The sequence below is a fragment of the Vombatus ursinus genome, unplaced genomic scaffold, assembly GCF_900497805.2.
Source record: "Vombatus ursinus unplaced genomic scaffold, bare-nosed wombat genome assembly UNPS02008961.1, whole genome shotgun sequence".
Classification (NCBI taxonomy): Eukaryota; Metazoa; Chordata; class Mammalia; order Diprotodontia; family Vombatidae; genus Vombatus; species Vombatus ursinus.
Window position 1 is genome coordinate 13,912,412 of NW_020948739.1, and position 20,372 is coordinate 13,932,783.

At 35.0% G+C, this 20,372-nt stretch overlaps 1 protein-coding gene across 8 annotated transcripts in view; it reads left to right on the top strand.

Annotated features, from left to right (window-relative positions):
- Positions 1-20,372, top strand: part of OXR1 (oxidation resistance 1) — a 477,474-nt gene that overhangs the window by 391,203 nt on the left and 65,899 nt on the right. For all 8 annotated transcript variants that reach the window (XM_027849945.1, XM_027849948.1, XM_027849947.1 and 5 more), the window contains 2 exons: positions 5,405-5,557; positions 7,590-7,774. In XM_027849945.1, coding sequence (XP_027705746.1) covers positions 5,405-5,557; positions 7,590-7,774 — 338 coding nt within the window. The remainder of the gene's footprint in view (positions 1-5,404; positions 5,558-7,589; positions 7,775-20,372) is intronic.

Genomic DNA, 20,372 nt, shown 5'->3' on the forward strand with positions numbered 1-20,372 from the left:
TTGTCTTCTTCTGGTTGTATGTTTTGATCTTCTTTGTCACCAAAGAAAGATTCTATGGTCTGACTTTTTTTGCATAGTTTGCTCATGTTCCCAGCCAATTACTTGAGTTTTAAACTCTTTATTAAGGTAGGGGTCTGCTTCCAGTGTGGAGAATGTATTGTCCCAAGCTTTGGGGGTTTTGTTCTGTTGTTTTCAGAGATACTTGTAGGGACCTGTAAATTTTCAGTTCTTCCAAGGTGATACAATCAAGGGTGAGGTGTTTACTCCTTTCCTGGCATGTGCTCTGGTCTATGAGTGACCACAAGCACTCTTTTCTGCCTTGGAACTGAGAGGAAGATTCCCTCTCCACTGCCACTACAAGTTTCACCATGCCAGCATTCCTTCTCACCCCAGAGAATTCCACTCAGAACTGTGACCCAGATCTAAGTACAGGCAAAGCAAGAGATTCCTGCCTCAGTACCAGCAAAGAGATCCCTTCAATCTCCCTCTGATCAGCCACTCAATTCTCCCTCAGTCTGTGGGCTGAGAGCTCTGGAAGCAGCTGCCACCCTGGAACAGCACCAGGACTGAGGCTTGGACTGAGCTTCTCTCTCACTGTAGTCACAGACCTGTCCTACTGACCTTTTAAATTGTCTTTGGCGTTTGTGGGTTGGGAAGTCTGGAAACTGCCACAGCTGCCTGTGATTGAGTCCCCTGAGGCCTGGTCTTTGCCTGTGTACCCATGTTGAACTGCACTCCTGTCTCAGCCCAGCACAATAGACCTTTTCAATCTACCATCCAGGTTGTCTTGGCCTGGAAATTTGTTTCCCTCTGTCTTTTTGTGAGTTCTGCTGCTCTAGAATTTGTTTAGAGCCATTTTTTACAAGTATTTGGAGGGGTTTGGGGGAGAGCTCAAGCAAGTCACTGCTTTTACTCCACCGTCTTGACTCTGCCCCTGGATCGCAAACTTTTTAGTCTCCTTTATGCCCTTAAAAAATGAGTGAGGACCCTTTCCAAAGAGTTTTTGTATTTACCATAGTGGAACATCTTCGTAGAATTATGAAAATGATTTTGACATTGTGTGCCTCTCAGGGTTACCTGTACCATGCTTTGAGAACCTTTCTAATATTGTGTCAGCTTGTGAGTCTTTGGACAAAGAATTCACATTTAGAATAACAGTTGTTGAATTAAATGTTTTTACTGTCTAAAAATTATCTGACCTCATTAGCACCATTTGCCACTCTACTACCATTATAGCAGAAGCAAAACAGGACTACATAGGACAGTGGAGTTTATTCTATACTTTTTATCTGTTTTATGCAGTACAGTGACTAGTCTGTCAGTCAACAAATATTCATTAAGCACTTACTGTAAGCCATGAACTCTGTTATGTACTGAAAATACAAATACAAGTAGAAAGAAAGACCACGTCCTCAAGAAGCTTACATTGTAATGGGAGGACAACACATAAAAGGAAGCTGAAAGGGGTAGAGGGAAGGTAATTGGCATAATCAGTCAGTCAGTAAACATTTATTAAGTGCTTACTTTGTGCTAGGCACTGTGCTAAGGTTTAGCTGGGGATAGAGAAAGAGGGAAAAGAGAGTCCCAGTCCTCAAGGAGTTTGCAATATAAGGGGGAAACAACATGCAACTATATATACAAAGCAAGCTATATATGGGATAGATAGGAAATTATTAAAAGAGGGAAAGTATTAGAGTTAAGAGGGGAGAGGAAGTCTGGTATACAGCCAGGGGAAGAATGAAACACGATTGGTCTTTGCACCCTCTTCAAATGGAGTTTCTGGGGGGAACCATTGATCAAGGAGAGAGGCTGCTAGTTGGAGGGTACTTGCGATGTGTGAATTCCAAGGTTCAAGGGAGGCTTCAGGATGAAGAACTGGGGCATGGTAGAGGAAGTCCAGAGTGTAGCCTGGAGAGGAATGAGCAAAAAAGTCTTCAAGAAGTGACCAATCTGCTTGTAGTGAAGCAGCAGTGACTTGCTGGTTTCATGCTTAGACTTTTTCTAGCTTGGTACAGCCTATCTTATCCTGCTTTCACGGGTTTCAAGAATCCAGGGTCAACTGCTTGCCATTATGATCCCCTGGATTGGCACCAGATTGGCACTGGGTTGTTAGTAAGAAAAAACTTGAATGGAATTTGTGTTTCCTACACGTTTTTAGCCATGTGTGTTTTGCTTCTTCTACTGAAGAATATTTGTATTTTAATTCTCTTTAATAAATTTAGAACACAATTTCAAATGTAATTGCGTAAGTAAAATGTGGTTGAATACAAAACTTTGTAAAAGTTAAATATTATTCTTACTGGTACCTCTTGAAAGTGGATAATTTATATTTCATAAGAATACTCGTTCATACGAGTTAACTTGATTTAAAGACGTCTATTTTTAAAAAAAAGTTTGATTGATTTTAAATATACAATAAAAAGTAAATTTTACTTTTTCAGGACACTGTACTGTTTACCTCTTCCTTCCCCACTCTTGTCTGTTATTATAGAGCCTTCATGAAAACTCAGGCTCATCATGAGTTCATAAGGAATAGAAATCTTAGCAATTACCGTGTTCTGAAGGATGGAAACAAAATTAATGAGAAAACATATTTAACTGTCTACTGCCATCTGGAGTATTCACAAAAGAAAAAACATAAACAACTGATAACATTTTCAACATCATTGAACAATGAAACACATGCAAATTAAAACTTTTGAGGTTACCACATCATTCCCATCACTTTGGAAAAAAATAAATGTGATCAAACTCAGTGACGAATGGGGCTGTGAAGTGCTAGATATACAAACATTACTGGTATGACAGAATCAATGTTGTATTTCTTGAAAGCAGTTTTGACAGTGTAGGGAAGGGGAAGGGAGTAAGCATTTATGTAGTGCCTACTGTATACCAGACAATATTCTAAGCGCTTTTTACAAATATCTCGTTTGGTTCACACAACAACCCTAGGGGGTAGTTGTTATTATTATTACCATTTTACAGTTGAGGAAGATAAGACAAATAGAGATTAAGGTGACTTGTCCAGTGTTGTACAGGTAAGTGCTTGAAGCCTGATTTGAACTTGGGTCTTTTTAACTCCAGGTCTAGCACTCTATCCACTGTACCATCAGCTACTTCAGAGCACAAAACGTGATTAAATTGGATTGACCCTTTGATATTCAGTAATCCCCCTGCTAAGAATGTATTTATAACCGTATTTCAAGGATCTGTGATTTTTTTTAATGTGACTATCCTGTCCACCAATGTGGAACACAGCTGTCTGTTTCTTAGTAGATGGTCTTCATGAGTTGTTGCTGAAAAAAAAAATCATCTGGTAACCAACACTAGTGATAATTCTTTTTTTAAACTTACCTAAATCAATCTTCAACAGAAATAGTCCATCACTGGGGCCATCTGCAGTGACTTTACTATTGAAACTTGTAATCTGCATAATTTTTAAGAAACTTTTTCTTTCTATACCATGAAGAACATAAGAGAACATTAGAGGAAGTTGGAAATATATTCCAAGGGAATAACAAAAAGAAAAAATAATTTTAGTAAGGATATTTATAACTGAGGTAATATGTATTTAATAGTAAAAAAATATTTGTAAACTAACTGCTCAGTCCTTTGGGAATGGCTAAGTAAGCATCAGTGTAAGAATGAGAAATGAGAAAAATATACAGTACCATGGAAAGAAGCATCAGAAACAATTCAAAGTAAAAAGCAGAATTACTAATTTAGGAACATTGTATACAGCCTTGACCATAATTTTAAACAACCATGTGTATGCTTATATGAGAGTTTATAGGGATCATGAAGATAATAAGCTATCAGTAACTTTTTAATTAACTGTAAGTGCATTATTATAGGGTAAGCTAGATGGTGCAGTGGATGGAGTGCCAGGCCTGGAGTCAAGAAGACTCATCTTCCTGAGTTCAAATCTGGCCTCAGACACTTACTAGCAGTGTGACCCTGAGTGTATTTGCCTCAGTTTCCTCATCTGTCAAATGAACTGGCGAAGGAAATGGCAAACTACTGTGGTATCTTTGCTTAAGAAATAACAACAACAACAAATAGGGTCACAGAGTCAGACACGACTGAAATGACTGAACAATAAATAAATTTATATAACGCAACATTTAAGACTCACACTTAGTGGAATAAGGAAGAATGATAGATATATTAGAGGAAGTTACTTGTTTATCATTAAACATAATTACAGATTTTTTTGGAAGGACTTTCTGTCCATGTAGTCAAGGCCATAGCTGAAAAAGGATATACAGGATACCTGACAAATGATTACTACCCCTTTCTTTGAAAATATCTGGAAAAGCAAAATCCGTTATCTCCCAAGGAAGCTCCTCCTAGTTTATAGCCATTTATTAGCAAGATCTTAATTTGTCATTGCACTTATTGCACCTAGTTCTACCCTGTAGTGGGATAAACAGAACAAGTCATGTAATTCCTTTATGTGCCACATGTAATTCCTTCAAGTACGTGAAGAACTAAGACTAAATATTCCTAGTTAGTTAAACAATTCCGTATATGTAATGAACTCAAGTCCCTTTACTAATTTGGTTACCCTCAAGACATTTCTCCAACTTATCATTGTCCTTCCTTAAATGTGGTTATTCTAGATGTGTTTGACAGTCACATTCCTGCCACACTTCCCCTGTCCTAAACATCATCCCCCTCTGTGCCCCATTAGGTTATATCAGCTTTTTTGAATGCAAATGCATAGGAGAAGTGATGTGATGTAATGGGTAGAAAGCTGGCCTCAGAGTCAGTATGACCTGAACATATGCTGGCCATATGTCTCTGAGCACATTACACTCTCTTGGTGTCCCCCTTCAACTCTAACATTATAAATTGCAGGGCAGTTGTTGACTTACATTGATAGAGAAGTGGTTTGCATCTCAGAAGTTCTTTATACCAATGAAATTGCAGGTCTGAACACCCTCAAAAAAACCATTCACACTGTTTATTCATTGAACTTGAGAACCAGTAAACTCTAGGTCTTTTTCAACTGAACTGCTTTCTCGTGTTTTATTTCCACCTTGTACTTTGAAGTATATGTCTTTATATTTATCCTTGTTGAATGTGTAGGTAGATAGTGGATAGGCTACTGGACCTGAAGTTGAGAAGACCAGAGTTCAAATCCTGTCTCTGAGCAAGTCATTTAACCTTTGTCTACCACAATTTGCTCAATTGTAAAATGTGAAAAGTAATAGTACCTACTTTCTAGAGTGATTAAGAAGATAAAATGAGACAATACTTATAAAGCGCTTCAAAAACCTTAAAAGTTCTATTTAAATGCTAGCTATTATTAAATTTAATATTTTTGATGAAACTTTTATTCGATCAGGTATTGTGCATATTTTTATTTTGTGGTCCTCAGCATTTTTTTTCTCTTTTGTAGGATGCAGATGGAGTCCACCACAAAGAGGCAACTACCTCTTCTGCTTTTACTTGTGTTCGCCCAACAAGAGTTGTATCTTCTACTTCTGAGGAAGAAGAAGCATTTACTGAAAAATTTCTTAAAATAAATTGCAAGTACATTACCAGTGGCAAGGTATTAAATGACTTATTTAAATTCTGTTAGGGAGTATTATTGAATATTTCTGTTTTACCACATTTTAACTCATTAAGACAGCATCAATACTGTCATTTAGCAGTAAGTAGCCTATAGCTTTGAGTTATTCTTTATTATCAGTATTACAATGTTTGAGTACTCAAAGACTAAGGTGCTATCGAGTAGTAGTTTACATAAGCCCAATCCTTTTCTATCTATTTTTACCATTTGCTTATAATTTAGTAGAGAGACAATGTGGACGTATACCAACATGATAAACATATTAACCTTAATATAGCAATGACATATAATATGTAGCATGCTTATGAAAAAGAATTACTTTGATGCAAAATTACCCTAGCCACTATATAAAGTGAATACTATGAAGTGATTTAAATATACAGAACATAATGTAGCACCAGTGGATCACTTTTATGTAACTCAGACTACATAAATATATTTTTCACCCATACAAGTTAATAAAGAGAAGCTAACATGACTTCAGTTGGTATGTGCTGTGATAATATAACCAAATTTTGGCAATAATTTCAGGTTATAGAGTTTATATGTTTGTATACTATTATCCTTTCAGGTGGTCTGCAGTTTGAATTGTAAGACATGTTTGGTCTAAAATTCAGAATAGAATTACATCCTCAAAACATAGAAGGGAAAGGATTAACTAATATTTTAAAGACCAAATATAAATGAGTTGCAAATTACCTTTGTTTTGGATTATCCATGCCATCATAGCTCTTCTGGGTGGTAGTCATGGATGGTGCTTTAGAAAGTTTTTTTAAATAATTATTTTGAAAATACAGATTTACATTATTTCTCTTGAAATGATAAACCTTTTTATAATATTTATTGCTTCTCAGAATATTTTAAAAAATGCATCTCCTGTCTTTAAATCTACATTAAAAATGTCAAACCAGTTGAAGTGGCTATATATATATGTGTGTGTATATGAGTATATGTATATATGCATGCATATGTGTATATATATACATATATGTATATATGTGTATATAATTTGGCACCAAATCAAAGGAGTAAAAGAATAGCTTATGCTTTGTATTGTTTTGATGGTATCAAAAGAAATGAAAACATAAAATTAAAGATTAATGACAAAAACATTGAATTGTATTTTAAACTTGTTTTTTTAAAGTATTCATCACTTTTAAATACGTTTGGTATTTATTTCCAAGTTAAATTGTTTTGCTAAAGTTATTTTTTATACTTGAATGGAAAATTAATGATGTTAATCTGAATCTTCGATGAAGCATATTTTGTCATTCGTTTCTTGGATCACCAGAATGAGTACCCTTTGTCACCTATTTACAAGAAAAATTTTATTGATGAGGGGCAGCACACTAACTTCTTAGATGCTGAATCTGTAATCTCTTTTAGGGTATCAGGCTATATTTGTACCAAAGCCTGATAATATGCCTGCCTAGAAAATACAGCTGCATAACACAGAATTAAATATACTTTACCAAGGTACGGTGATTTACCTATGCACACTCAGCTGGTTTCTGATGTACCAGTGCATTAATGTCTTTTTAAGAGATTACCATAAAGTGTTCTTGATCCACAATTCAAATCAGTCCATGTAACAAATACTTCTGTTGTACATTCCTTACATGCAAGGCATTATGTTTTGGCACTATGAGGATTTTTTAAAAAGGCATTATTGATCTTAGTGATATTAAACATAATTTCTTATTTTATCCTGAGATCATCTTGCTTTTCACTAAGGTATCACAGAAATTATTTGAAAATGCACATTTGATTTCCTGAGCTTATTTTTTAAGGTATAGGAAATAGTTACCATTTTTGCTTTCTTTTATTCTCCAAAAAATATTTTTCAGGAAAAATTAAATACTTCTATTTAAAAGTGGTAAAGAGCACTTTATATTATTAAGAAACATATCTCCTATATGTTCCATAGTAATTTGATATAAAGAGACGAGTAGTGAAAATTTCTAAGGTAATATTTAGTAATTTGAACTTTAACTTTATTTTTTCCCCTTAGGGTACAGTCAGTGGTGTGCTGCTAGTAACGCCAAATAATATAATGTTTGATCCACATAAAACTGACCCACTGGTCCAAGAGAATGGTTGTGAGGAGTATGGCATCATGTGTCCAATGGAAGAGGTGATGTCAGCTGCTATGTACAAAGAAATTCTGGATAGCAAGATAAAGGAATCCTTACCCGTGTAAGATTGGTATTTCTCTATCTTTGTAGTTTTATTTCATCCTGAGAAATGACCCTATTCAGTTATTTTAAGTGCTTTTTGTTATTGTTTGTTGTACTTTATTTTCATTTTAGCTCTTGGATTTTTTGTCTGTAGTATTTATAAGAATATTCATAAAATAGAATAATACATGGGTTACTTTTAATTATTCTTTACATATGTAATCATAAATGAAAATGTTGAAAATTGCCTGTAGAAGACATCTAATCCAGTGTTTCCTCAGCCTTTTATTCTGTAACATGCTACCAAGATATCTTATAATTAAAATTTGGTTAGACTCAGTAGAAGTATTTTTGTGTTCACTGGTAGAACATATCAGGGTGGGTTTAAGTAAGTTCTATGCCTGACTGAGATAATGGAGAAATTAGGAGAGTGGGGAAAGATGTAATGCATAAAAGAAAGGAGAAAGTGAGATTGGGGGGAAATGAAAGATTAGAAGAATTAAAAAGGAAAGGTTCAGAATTAGGGAAAATGAAGGGAGGAGAGAAAACCATGGTCAAATCTGAATTTAGCTTGACTTTGTAGAAAGTTTAAGAAATGGATTTCTTTTTAACTGAGTACATCACCTAACTTTAGAATTAGTAAGGGCATGACTAATTAATGTTCCAAGTGGTAGTAAAGTTGACTTTAATAGACATAACCAAAATAAAACTAATTAAAAAATAACCAAACCAAATAAGCCAAAATAAAAATTCAAAGCCCCAGAATTCTTAGAATCTCCATTTATGTCTGTGCTCTCAGCAGTGTCTTTTTAAAAAAAAAAAAAAACAAAACATCTTGAGGGTTGTGTGGTCACTTTAAAAGGTGAAGAAGTAAGTAGCCAACATCAAGACAGTGTATATCTGTGCAAAAATTTCTTCCTTAATCTGCTTATTTGGGTTAACAAACTTCTCTTTGAGGATATAAAAACCCTGGGGATTTTAAATATTTTGAAAATACAGATTTACATTATTTCTCTAGAATACACCAAAGTTTAAATTGCTTTCATCAAAACACCCAGCTGAGATTCTGAATATTTTTTTAGTTTTGATACAGTTTACACAAGAATTTGTAGCAGAAAAACCTTCCCAGAGCATTTCCTCTACCTTTGTCTCTATTTCCACTGAACTATACAGTTTTGAGTCTTGCCTTTAAAGCTAACAGGTGTAACCTTTTCAGTTAATCACCTAAACTTTAACCTCTCAGTTTCTCAGTCTACTCACCTCCTATGAGCTATTCTTCCACTTCACTTCTTCCGTATCTTTGATTTTGCTGTCTCCCACCTCCATGTTCAAGAATTCTGAAAGTTCCTTATTAGAACATAACCTATTGGCTTTTCACCTCTACGTCTGTGTTCCATTACAAAACCTTACTCTTCATCTTCACAGTGACTGCTATTCCCTTGACCTCTCAATTCTCGGGCCATCTCTCCTCTTTTCTCCTTCTTGATTCTTTGATGAACCAGTTCAACTCTACACTGTCCTCTTCTCTTGAATCCCCCAATACCTTCCTTATATCGCTGAATACACCTTACCAAGCCTAAGCCTTGGACCACTCCCACCTTCGCTCCTATATATGTGCTGCTGAATAAAGTTGGAGAAAATTATGCACCTGCTCTGACCCAGTTCACTACAGATTTGTGTTACCCAACCTCAACTAGGCTCTCACTGCTGCTAGGCAATCATACTATACCTCATTTATCAACTTAATGATATCCTCCTCTCCACAGCAGCTCTTCCAAACCTTCTCATCCCTCCTTAAGCCTCCTATGTCTTCTCAATCTTCTCAGTTGAGATCCTTATATCATATTTTATATAAAAATATTGAGAACATTCATCATAAGCTCCCTTTTCTCCCTTCTTTCTTATCTCCCATCACTCAGATGCCTTCTGCTACTATCTCCTCCTTCACCCCGTCTCACATGATAAAATGGCCTTACTCCTTACCAAGACAAAACCTCTACTTGTTTAAGCAATCCCATTCCCTCTATCTCCTCTAACAGACTGCACCCTGTTATCCCCACCCTATACCTTTAAAAAAAAAAACTCTCCCTGTCTCCTGGCTCATTTTCTACTGCTTAGAAACATGCCCTTGTCTCCCCTATTCTGGAAAACAAACAAACAAACAAACTTGATCCCTTCCATTTCCACCAGCTATCAAACTGTATCTCTTTTGCCCTTTGTAGCTAAACTCAAAAAAGCCATCTATGGTAGGTGCTTCCATTTTGTGTCTTCTCTAACTTTTTTCTTAACCCTTTACAATTTAACTTCTAACTTTAGCATTCTACTGGAACTGTTTTCTCCAAAGTTACCAGTGATCTTAGTTGCTAGTCCGGTGGCCTTTTCTTAATCCTTATTCTCCTTGACCTCTCAGCAGCCTTTGAAACTATTGATCAGCCCCTCTTCCTTAATACTCTCTTCTCTCTAGGTTTTCAAGATACCATTCTCTCCTAGTTCTCCCCTCCTACCTATCTGACCACTCCTCAGTTTCCGTTGTTGAATCCTCTTCCATATGATGCTTTCTAACCCCATGTGTCCCTCAGGGTTCTATCCTTGGTTTATATTACTTCACTTCGTAATCTCATCAGCTCCTATGGATTTAGTTATTATCTCTGTGCTGATGATTCTCTAATCTATATTGCCTCAGCCTCTCTGCTGAACTCCAGTTTCACATCTGTATTTGCCTTTCAGACATCTTGAATTATATGTCTAATAGACATCTTAAACCAGATATATCCAAAACAGAGCTCACTATCTTTCCTGCAAACCCTCCCTTCCCTCACCTCTATTACTCTATAGGGCAACACCATCCTCCCAGTCCATCAGGCTTGTACCTGAGGAGTTATCTCCAACTCCTCACTATCTCTCATCCCTGCACAACACCCATCCCCTCACCCCCTTGGCAAGACCTGTTGATTTCACCTTAGCGACATCTCTACTCCATTTTTTCATCTGACACTGCCATCACTGGTATAGGCTCTCATCTCCTCATGCCTGCATTATTGCAATAGCCTGTTGGTGCCTTGGCCAGCTTTGTCTTTCTCCACTCTAATTAATCCCTCCATTAAACCTCCAAAGTGGTTTTCCTAAAGTGCAAGTCTGACCATGTCGCTCCTCCCTACTCAATAAACTCCAGTGGATTCCTTTTGCCTCTAGGGTTAAACATCTTCTACCTTTCCAGTCTTCTTACACTTTACTTCCCACCATATGCCCTTTGATCTGATGACATTGGCTTCCTGGATATTCCAAGAACAACATGCTCCGTCTCTCAGTTCTGGGCATTTTCTCTGGCTGTCCCCCATGCCTTTAAGAATTCTCTTCCTTTTCAATTCCACCTACTGGCTTCCTTTAAGGCCCATCTATAATCGTATCTTTTTCCAAACCTGTCTTAATTCTAGTGCTTTCTTTCTGTTAATTATTTCCTATTTATCCTGTATATAGCTTGTATGTGTATACTTGTTTGCATGTTTTATCTCTAATTAGATTGTAAGTTCCTTGAAGGCAAGGAATGTTGCTTATATTTTTTTGCCTCTTTTTGTATCCCCACTAGCATATTGTAGAAACTTAATGTTTATTGTTTGATTGATTGGCTTTGTTTGGCAAATGTTATTTTCACTTCCTTTCTTTTTTTAAAATAAATTTTAATTGTTATCTTTTGTTTTAAATCACATACATTTCTCAATTAATCTCTCCTCCCACCGCCTTCCAGAGGCGTCATATTAAAAAAATTATAAAGAGAAAGAAAAAGAAAGTTCAGCAAAACTAACCAACATATTAAAAGTAAACCAGACGTCATAGGCAGTGTTAAACACATATGACCCACCCATTTGCAAAGAAGCAAGGGGAGATGTTTTATGTCTTTTCTTTGGGGCCAAATGTCATTATGATTTTTATAGCATTCAGTTTCTATTGTTTTGTTGTTCTGACTTCTTTTGAAGCAACAACTTATGTTCCTCTTTTGTTGCAAGAACATGTTTTTCCACTGATAACTAGGTTCAACCTTGTATACTATATTATTTTGGAGTACAGCCTCATCTCCATTGCTTTAAGGAATATCATATTCCAGTTTTCCCAGGATTTTATGTAATTGAGTTTTCTAGGGCTATTCCAGAAGTTTTCCCTTAGTATATGAAGAGATGTTTAATGGCTGCCCATAATATTTGTGGTTTAATGTTGAAATTCTGAAGTTTGACCATTGTAAATTTAACATTTTGTTCTGTCTGTATCCTATTAATTGTGTTGATTCTGTGGTCTTTACTTTGTCCTCTTTTTTTCATTACTTATGGATAGTTTTTATGTGTGATTTCCTTCAGTAAGTAATTTAGGTTTTTCATTTTACTTTGTGCTGGAAGACACAAAGATCTTGTAGAATAACTCTTCATGTTATGTTTTCAGGGTCACTTATTTTGGCTTGTAGAGCTTTCATGGGTTCTTCCAGTCTATTATCTCTGGATTTTGTTCAGTCAGTTTTTATTTTCCCTTTGAACTTTTGAGTTGCAAATCTGCTTTTCAAAGAAATCTGTTTTGGTAAGATTATCATTTAGAAGAAAAAATTTAATCTCTTATTTCTCTTATTTTTTCTTTGAGAACTTTAATTTCCATCCTTGTGTCTGTCAATTCTTTAATTGATTTTCTAATCAATTTGGGGGGGGGGTCTTACAGCTGTTCATTATTTCTGAGTTTTATGAGAGTATATGTGCTGTACTATTTTTAAATCTCTGAATCTGCAACTTACTTACAAAATCATTTTCATGATAATTTATTCATTTTTTAAAAAATCGTTGCCAGCTTTTCTACATTGCTTTAACTGTCGTGAGTTGTTTCCTGTCCCCTCTTGGCCCTTTGTTGTTATAGCTTTAATATATTTGGTTTATTTCTTGATGTTTTGAGATGAGAAATATAATTTCTATCTTGGCTATAATAATCCTCATTTCTTACAACACAGTCATATTCCATTATATTCATGTAACAGTTTGTTTAACCATTACCTAATTTATGAACATCTACTTTGTTTCCAATTCTTGGCTAACACAAGAAATGCTGCTATAAATATTTTAGTGTAGTTGGGGGACTTTCTTTTTATCAGTGCCCTAGTTGGGGTAGAAGTCTAGTGTCTCTGGGACAAAGGATATGGACATTTCAGTAACTTTATTTGCATAATTCTAAGTTGCTTTTCAGAATGGTTGTACTGATTCACAGCTCCACCACCAATACACTAGTACATCTTTTTTCCCCAAACTTCTCTCACAGTGACTTGCCCTGTCTTTTGTCACCTTTTCCAGTTTGAAAGGTATGAGGTGAAACCTCAGGGTTATTTTATTTTGCTTTGCATTTCTCTTATTAAGTGATTTGAAGCATTCTTTCATATGGTTGTTAATAGTTTGCAGTTCTTTTGAGAACTATTTGTTCACATCCTTTGACCATTTGGCTGTTGGGCTATAGCTTTCAGTCTTATATATTTCTATTAATTGCCTATATATCTTGGATACCAAGGCCTTATCAGAGGTGTTTGATACAAATATTTTTTCCCATTCAACCACTTATCTTATCCTACATGCATTCCCTGTGTTTGTGCAGAAGCTTTTCAGTGGTATATCTTTAAAGTTTTCTATTTTATCTATTGTATTTGCCTCTATTCCTTGTTTGCCTCAGAATACATCCCCTATTTATAGCTGTGAAAGGTATACTGTCTCCTTCTCTACTAATTGGTTGATGGTATAAGATCCTTAATATTAAGGCCATGCATACATTTAGAATGTATTATGGAATATGGTCAAAGGTCTTGATCTAAACTTAATTTCCTCTATCCATCTTCCTGGTTTTTCTAGCTTTTCTTTTTCTTTTTCTTTTTTTTCCAGCTAGGCAATGGGGTTAAGTGACTTGCCCAGGGTCACACAGACAGTAAGTGTTATGTGTCCGAGGCCAGTTTTGAACTCAGGTCTTCCTGAATCCAGGGCCAGTGCTCTATCCACTGTGCCACCTAGCTGCCCTATTCTAGCTTTTTATCAAATAAGGACCTCTTCCCTAAGTAATTTATGTTTTCTGGTTTATTGAATTACATTGTTTCTGATTATTCCTTGTTTAGTCTGTTTCATTGATCTGGCTTCTCTATTTTTAAACCAGTGTCACATGTTTTGGTTATTGTTGCTTTATGATAGTTTTGGCTTCTGAAAGTGTTATTTCTCCTCCATCCCTACCTTTTAAAAATTTTTTCCCTAGATATTATAGATATTTTGGTTTCCCAAATGGATTTTGTTATTTTGTCAACTTCTATAAACAATCTCTTTGATAATTTCATTTATATATCATTAGAACAAAATTAATTTGCTTGTATTGTAATTTTTATTATATTGGTATAGGCCAGCCTTGAGCACTGGATATTCTCAGTTATTTAGAGCTATTTAAGGAGCATGTTGTATTTTATTCTATACTAATATTTTGGATGGTTTCATAGACTGATTCCCAAATGTGTTATGCATTTTGCAATTACTTTGAATGAGATTTCCCTTTTTATTATTGTCACTTGGATTTTGTTATAGAAATGCTGTTGATTTTTGTTGGTTTATTCTGTAGTGTGGAATTTTGCTGAAGCTGTTTTGTTAATTGTCTCAATTTTTATCTTTGCTGATTCCCTAGGATTTTTTGAGTAAACCATCCTGTCATCAGCAAACAGGAATAGTTTTATCTCCCTCGTTCCTATCTTTACACCTTTAACTTCCTTTTCCTTGACCTGTTGCTATGGCTAGCATTTCTAGAACTCCATCAAATAATAATGAGTATGCATGCTTGCATTACTCCTATATTTATTGGGAAAGCTTTTAATGTTGCCTATTACAAATGATGCTGCTTTTGGTCTTAGGTTGATAGCTTTTAATGCTATTTTGAAAATTTATGCCTGTATTTTTTAGAGGTTTTAGTATAAATGAGTATTGTTCTCTGTCAAACGCCTGCATGTACTGAGATAATGATGTAGTTTGGGATATCTTTGTTTTTGTATTTTATTGATTAATTATATTGATTATATCATCTCTGTATCACTAATATGAATCCAACTTGGTTATGAAGAATTATTTCTTGAATACTTAGATATAGTCTGACAGGATTTTATTTAAATTTTTTGAATTGATAAGTCATTAAAATAATTGGTTCATACTTCTTTACCTTGTCCTTCTCTGGTTTAGGTATTAGGACTGTATCTCATAGAAGGAGTCTGGTAGAGTATTTTTTTTCCTTCAGTTTTTGAGAAGATTTTGTGTAATATTGTTCTTTAAAGGTTTTGTAGAATTCTTCTGTGAAATACATCAGGACCAGGACTTTTTGGGGGGATTTAGGGGAGGTATATGGGTCTTTCCTTCACAGAGAGTTCTCTTTCCTTTTCTGAGAGTGGATTATTTAAGATCTCTATTTGGTCTTCTGTTAGATTGAATATTTTATATTTTCAAGATACTGTATTTTTTTTTTGTATTCTCAGTTTTGTTAGCATGTAAATGTGAATAGGAAGCTGTTAAAATTCCTTTTATTTCTTTTGGTTTTGTGATTCCACCTTGTTCATTTGTGATTCTTTTGATTTGGTTTTCTGCCTTGTTTTTATTCAGATTTCTTAAAGGTTTACCAATTTGGTTAGTCTTCTCAAAGAATCAGCTTTTAGTTTTGTTATATCTATAGTCTTTGGTTTCCACTTTGTTTCTCTAATTTTCTATGTCTCCTTTTTTGCTTATTTTTGGTGTATTTGTTGGCTTTCTGATTTTTTAAAAATGCGTATTCTGTTCATTAATCTTCATTTTTTATTTTGTTAATGTATGTTTTTAGGGATATAATTTTTCCCCCGAGGACTGCTTTAGCTGCATCCCAGAAATTTTGGTATGTTGTTTCATCATTACAATTTTTTTCACATAATTATTAATTGTTTCTGTGGTTTGTTCTTTGACCTACACATTATTTAGGATTTCATTGTTGTGTCCATTTGATTCTGTCTTTTTTTGTGTTCCCTGAAGTTACTAAATTTTTTTTTTAATTATGGATTATAAAGGGTGTGTTTGCTGTTTCTGCCTTTTTACATTTATTTCTAATATCTTTGTGCCCTAAAATATGGTCAACTTTTGTAAAAATGTCATTTGGGACTAAAAAATACATTTATTCTTTTAACAGTCAGTCCCATTTAAAAGATGTCATAAGCCTTTTAACTCTAGTTTCTTCAACAGTTAGTTAAATTCTGTATTTGCATTTATCTTTCTGTTAGATTTGTTGAAAACTGAGAGGAACATTAAAAAGTCTCCTGTCCTTATTGTATTACTGTCTACATCTTGAAGTTGAGATTATTTTTACTTTATGGATTTATATGCTAACATATTTGGAACATATAAGTTTAATATTGATATTGGCTTATTTCCCGTCGTTCCTTTCAGCATAATGTAGTTTCTTTATTTATCTTTATGTGTTGTGAATGTTTGTTTTTCCATTATCTGATATCATGAGTGGAACTTCTTCATTTTTGGATTCACCTGATGCACAGTCAGTTTTTTTCCAGCCCTTTATTTTTATTCAGTGTTTGCTTTTAGGTATATTTCTTGTAAGTAACAGACAATGAAGTTTTATTTTCCTCTCTAATCTGTCATTCATTTTTCATTTTATTGGATTGTTTAATTCATTCACATTAAAGTTATGAAAGTTATATATTCCTTTTTTGCCTCTAATACTGATTTTTTGTGAAATTATTTTTTGTTGTCATTTCTCTTTTTGTAAAAGATGGTAGGAGAGGGAGGGAATAAGCATTTCTATCCTAAATACTAGGAACTTTAAGAGCTTTATAAATATCTCATTTGATCCTTGCAGCAACCCTGTGAGGTAGGTGCTATTATTTCTATTTTACAAATGAGGAAAATGAGGCATGCAGGTTAAATGTCTTGCTGAGGATCACACAGCTGGTAGGTGTCAAAGGTCATATTTGAACTATGGTCTTCCTAACTCCAGACCCTACATGCCATCCACTGCACCCTAGCACCCTTCATTTATTTTTCTTAATTCACTTTAAGACAGCACTAATTCATTCAGGCTCTTTCCCCCTCCTTCTCTTGATCACCCCTTTCACTAGTTTGAGAGTTTTGCCGGCAGGGGTGGGGAACCTGAGATTCTTCACTTCTGTGAAGTTTGGATTCTGTCAAAGGGCTGCATTTGAGGACCTAGAGGGCCTTGAGGCCGCAGGTTCCCCACCCCTGGTTAGCGTAATTTATTAATCCTTTTTCCTTTCCTTTACTTATCTGATTCTCTTATTTTTCAAAGTTAATAGTCAAGTAAAATGCTTTTTTCTTGCCTCCTTCTCACCTGGTTGTTCATTAGTGTTTCTCTTTTTCGTTTTCTGCCACATCTTTTTGAAAAGAATTTCTTTTCCTTGTACTCTTAAATAATAGTTTTCCCTTTCTACCTGTCCTAGACACTTATTCTTTGTTTCATTGTCCTTGTACCTATTTATTCCTTTTTTTTTTTTTGTATTTCTCATGGAATGATAGTTTCTAAGGTATCTATTTTGAGATTTGTCTTTTTAAACAGTTTCTATGTGACAGATTTTTGTCTTCCCCCCTTTTTTCTGAGATTGCTGCCACAACCATTCTCCTCTAGGCCTTCTTTCTGGGAAACTACAGGCATTATTTTCCCTTCATTATTTACCACTGCCTTGATTAGGCTACATCATAAATTCCTCTTGTCTTCTTCCCTATTCCCTTTTGTGGCCCCTCCTCTTCTGCAATTTAGACCCACATCTATATGCAAAGTCTTGTGAGGTTTAACATAGTACCTGGCATATAGATGCTTAATAAATGCTTTGACTTGACTTTTTTTTTCCCTGGAGCAATTTTATTTCATTGCTTGTGCTTTCCTTGGTTGTTGTACTTATTTTCTTATGTTTCTGTTGTCTGAGGTGTTTGCAGAGCAAATAATCTGTTCACATTTGGTTTGTTTTTCTTTTGTAGGAATATTTCACACATCTTTTTTGATCATATTTTTCATTGATGATTAGGTTCATGGTTGCAGAGTATTTCACCTTGGTAAACTCCTTTGTTATTTAGAATACATTATTTCACCCCTTACTGTGATTTCTGGTGAATGTAAAATAATCTTGTGTTAATTGAATTTCTTTTCCTTTATATTTGAAGGTTTTTGTTCTGATTGCTTGTAAAATTATTATTTGTTAATATTTTGAAGTTATTTAATTTGTTAAAATTTGTTAATTATTAGCTATCATGTGCCTGGAAGTTTTCGGCATAGATTTTTTTTCTTTTTTTCCCTTGAGGTAATCTTTTGATTGACACCTTTTCTGTCTTTGGAAGTTCTAGGCAATTTTCTTGTATTATTTCTTACATCATGGTGGTCAGGTCTTTTGATTTGTTGTGTTGTTCTAAAATCCTTAAATTGTCTCTGCATTCTGTCCTTGAGATCAATATAATTTGCTTGCATAGAGTCTTCCAGATTGTTCTTCATCTCTGTGCATTTGCATGTTTTTTTAGTGAGATTTTCCACTATGGACTACATTCAGTTCTACCAGTTATTACTCTTGTGGAAGCCTTAAATTCTGCTTTCACAATTTGTATTTTTCTTTTGAACAGTTGGGGAATATCTTGCTATGGTTTCAAGCTCTTTTAGGAATCTACTGGAAACTTTGTCTAATCATGTGTTGATTTCATTTTCCTTTGTGTTACAGTATTTGTAGATGTCTGTACTTAGCTGATCTCCAGGCCATGTTCCTTGTTGAGATATTTGCTTGTATTTAAGGTTTTTAACTGAGTTTTCTTCCTTCTGAGATCATTGATAATTTCAGTCTTTTTTTTTTATATTCCTCTATTCTGAACTCTCCTATTTATTCGCCTTTGATGTTGTATTTCTCCCAAGGGCTGGACCTCAAATAGGTTTAGTCTCCTCCCACACTTGGGTAATTCACTTTTTGCCAACCTTGATCTCTCCTTCAGGTGACGTTTTTTAGGGCTAGAATTCATCTCCATTAGATGCCTGTCCCCTTTATTTCAGGCCTGGTGGCATCCTCACACATGCTAGTATCCTCCACACAGAGTAGAAGGTAGGATAGAGTTTAGTTTTTTGTTTTGTTTTGTTTTGTTTTGTTTTTGCTGCTTCCTACCACAGAATGGTGGGGTGAAGGCAGGGCAGGAGGGAATGCTAGCAGAAAGTACCCCAGCAGCACGGGATTCAGCTCAGTGGATCCCAGAGCTCAAGCCAGTGGATCATCATCTGTAGTCTCATCAGAGCATGGGGAATGATAAGATAGGGGTTTGCTGAATGAGTATGTTAGGGATTGGAGTTTGTCCTCAGCTTTTGTTACTTTATTTGAGTTGTCTTAATGTCTTTGCTTATGGAAATAATTTCTATTAATTTACCTCTTAGACATAATTCTTGACTTTGAGAAGTCATGAAGATTAGAGAAAATGTCTAGTACTCCAGCTTGTTGGTTATGTAACCTAGAAATGTCTACTCTAATTTTCTTAGGAATTTACACTATTGCTAAAAAGGAAACTTCATATAAAACAGTTTGTAGAGAATTAAGACAAACTAAGAAGTATCACAGAAAGCAGTCCTTGTTAGCTGCTTCTTTTTCCTCACTCAAACACATATTTTAACTCAGTAATTAACCAACCAGTGTTTGGATTCCTATCATGGTCCTAGATACTGTAGGAAAAATACATAGAGTTCCTACCCTCATGGGGTAGTTCCTCATGGAACTTTCAGTCTTATTGGAAAGGCAAAATTAATACATATGGACTTAAAAAAATATAGAACAGCACATAATTAAGAACCACATTATTTGATAAAGATGATCATTGTAAAGTCATGGATAACAAGGGAGGATTTCATGCAGTCTGTGGTGCCTGTCAGGCTCAGATGCTGTGGATTAAGGCCTGAGGAAAAAGGATCCTAGAAGGTACTAGTGACTTTCAGTAGAATTGTTTCAGGAAAAACATTTATTTTTTCCTACAATACAAATTTCAAAAGACAGTATGAGTTCCTCGAATAGAAAGTCGTCTTTGATTGTTGTCTTTGTATCACTAGTGCTACATGAAGGGACTGGTACATAGGTGGTGCTTAGTGCTTGTGTGTGTTTCAGTGAGCCAGTGATGTCAACCACTTGAAGATGACATTTGACAGTGGAAAGAAGGCTAGAAATAATTGCTAAAAGTTCCAAGTAGGGTCCACCGAAAGTTTAATCAAGACATAGAGGAGGCTTATATATGTTACCAGGTAGAAAGGGAGCCAGTTGGGGGAGAGAAAGACTGATTATTCTGGAAGAGGAGGTTAGAGGCAATTTGCTATAGCAGAAAAAGGATTACATCTGGTGTGGAGAGACTGGGTACATATACATCCTGGCTCCACATTTATTACTTGTGTGACCCTAGGCAGTTCACTTAAGTTTTCTGTGTATCAGTTCTCTCATCTATAAAAAGAGGGAATTGGACTAAATACCCCTTACATATTAAAATATGGAATTCTAAATGTAATAATAAGACAAGAAGGAATGAGATTTAGAGCACAAGTGAAGGAGCTAGCTTTAGAAGAACATATGTATCCTCTTTCTGCAAGAT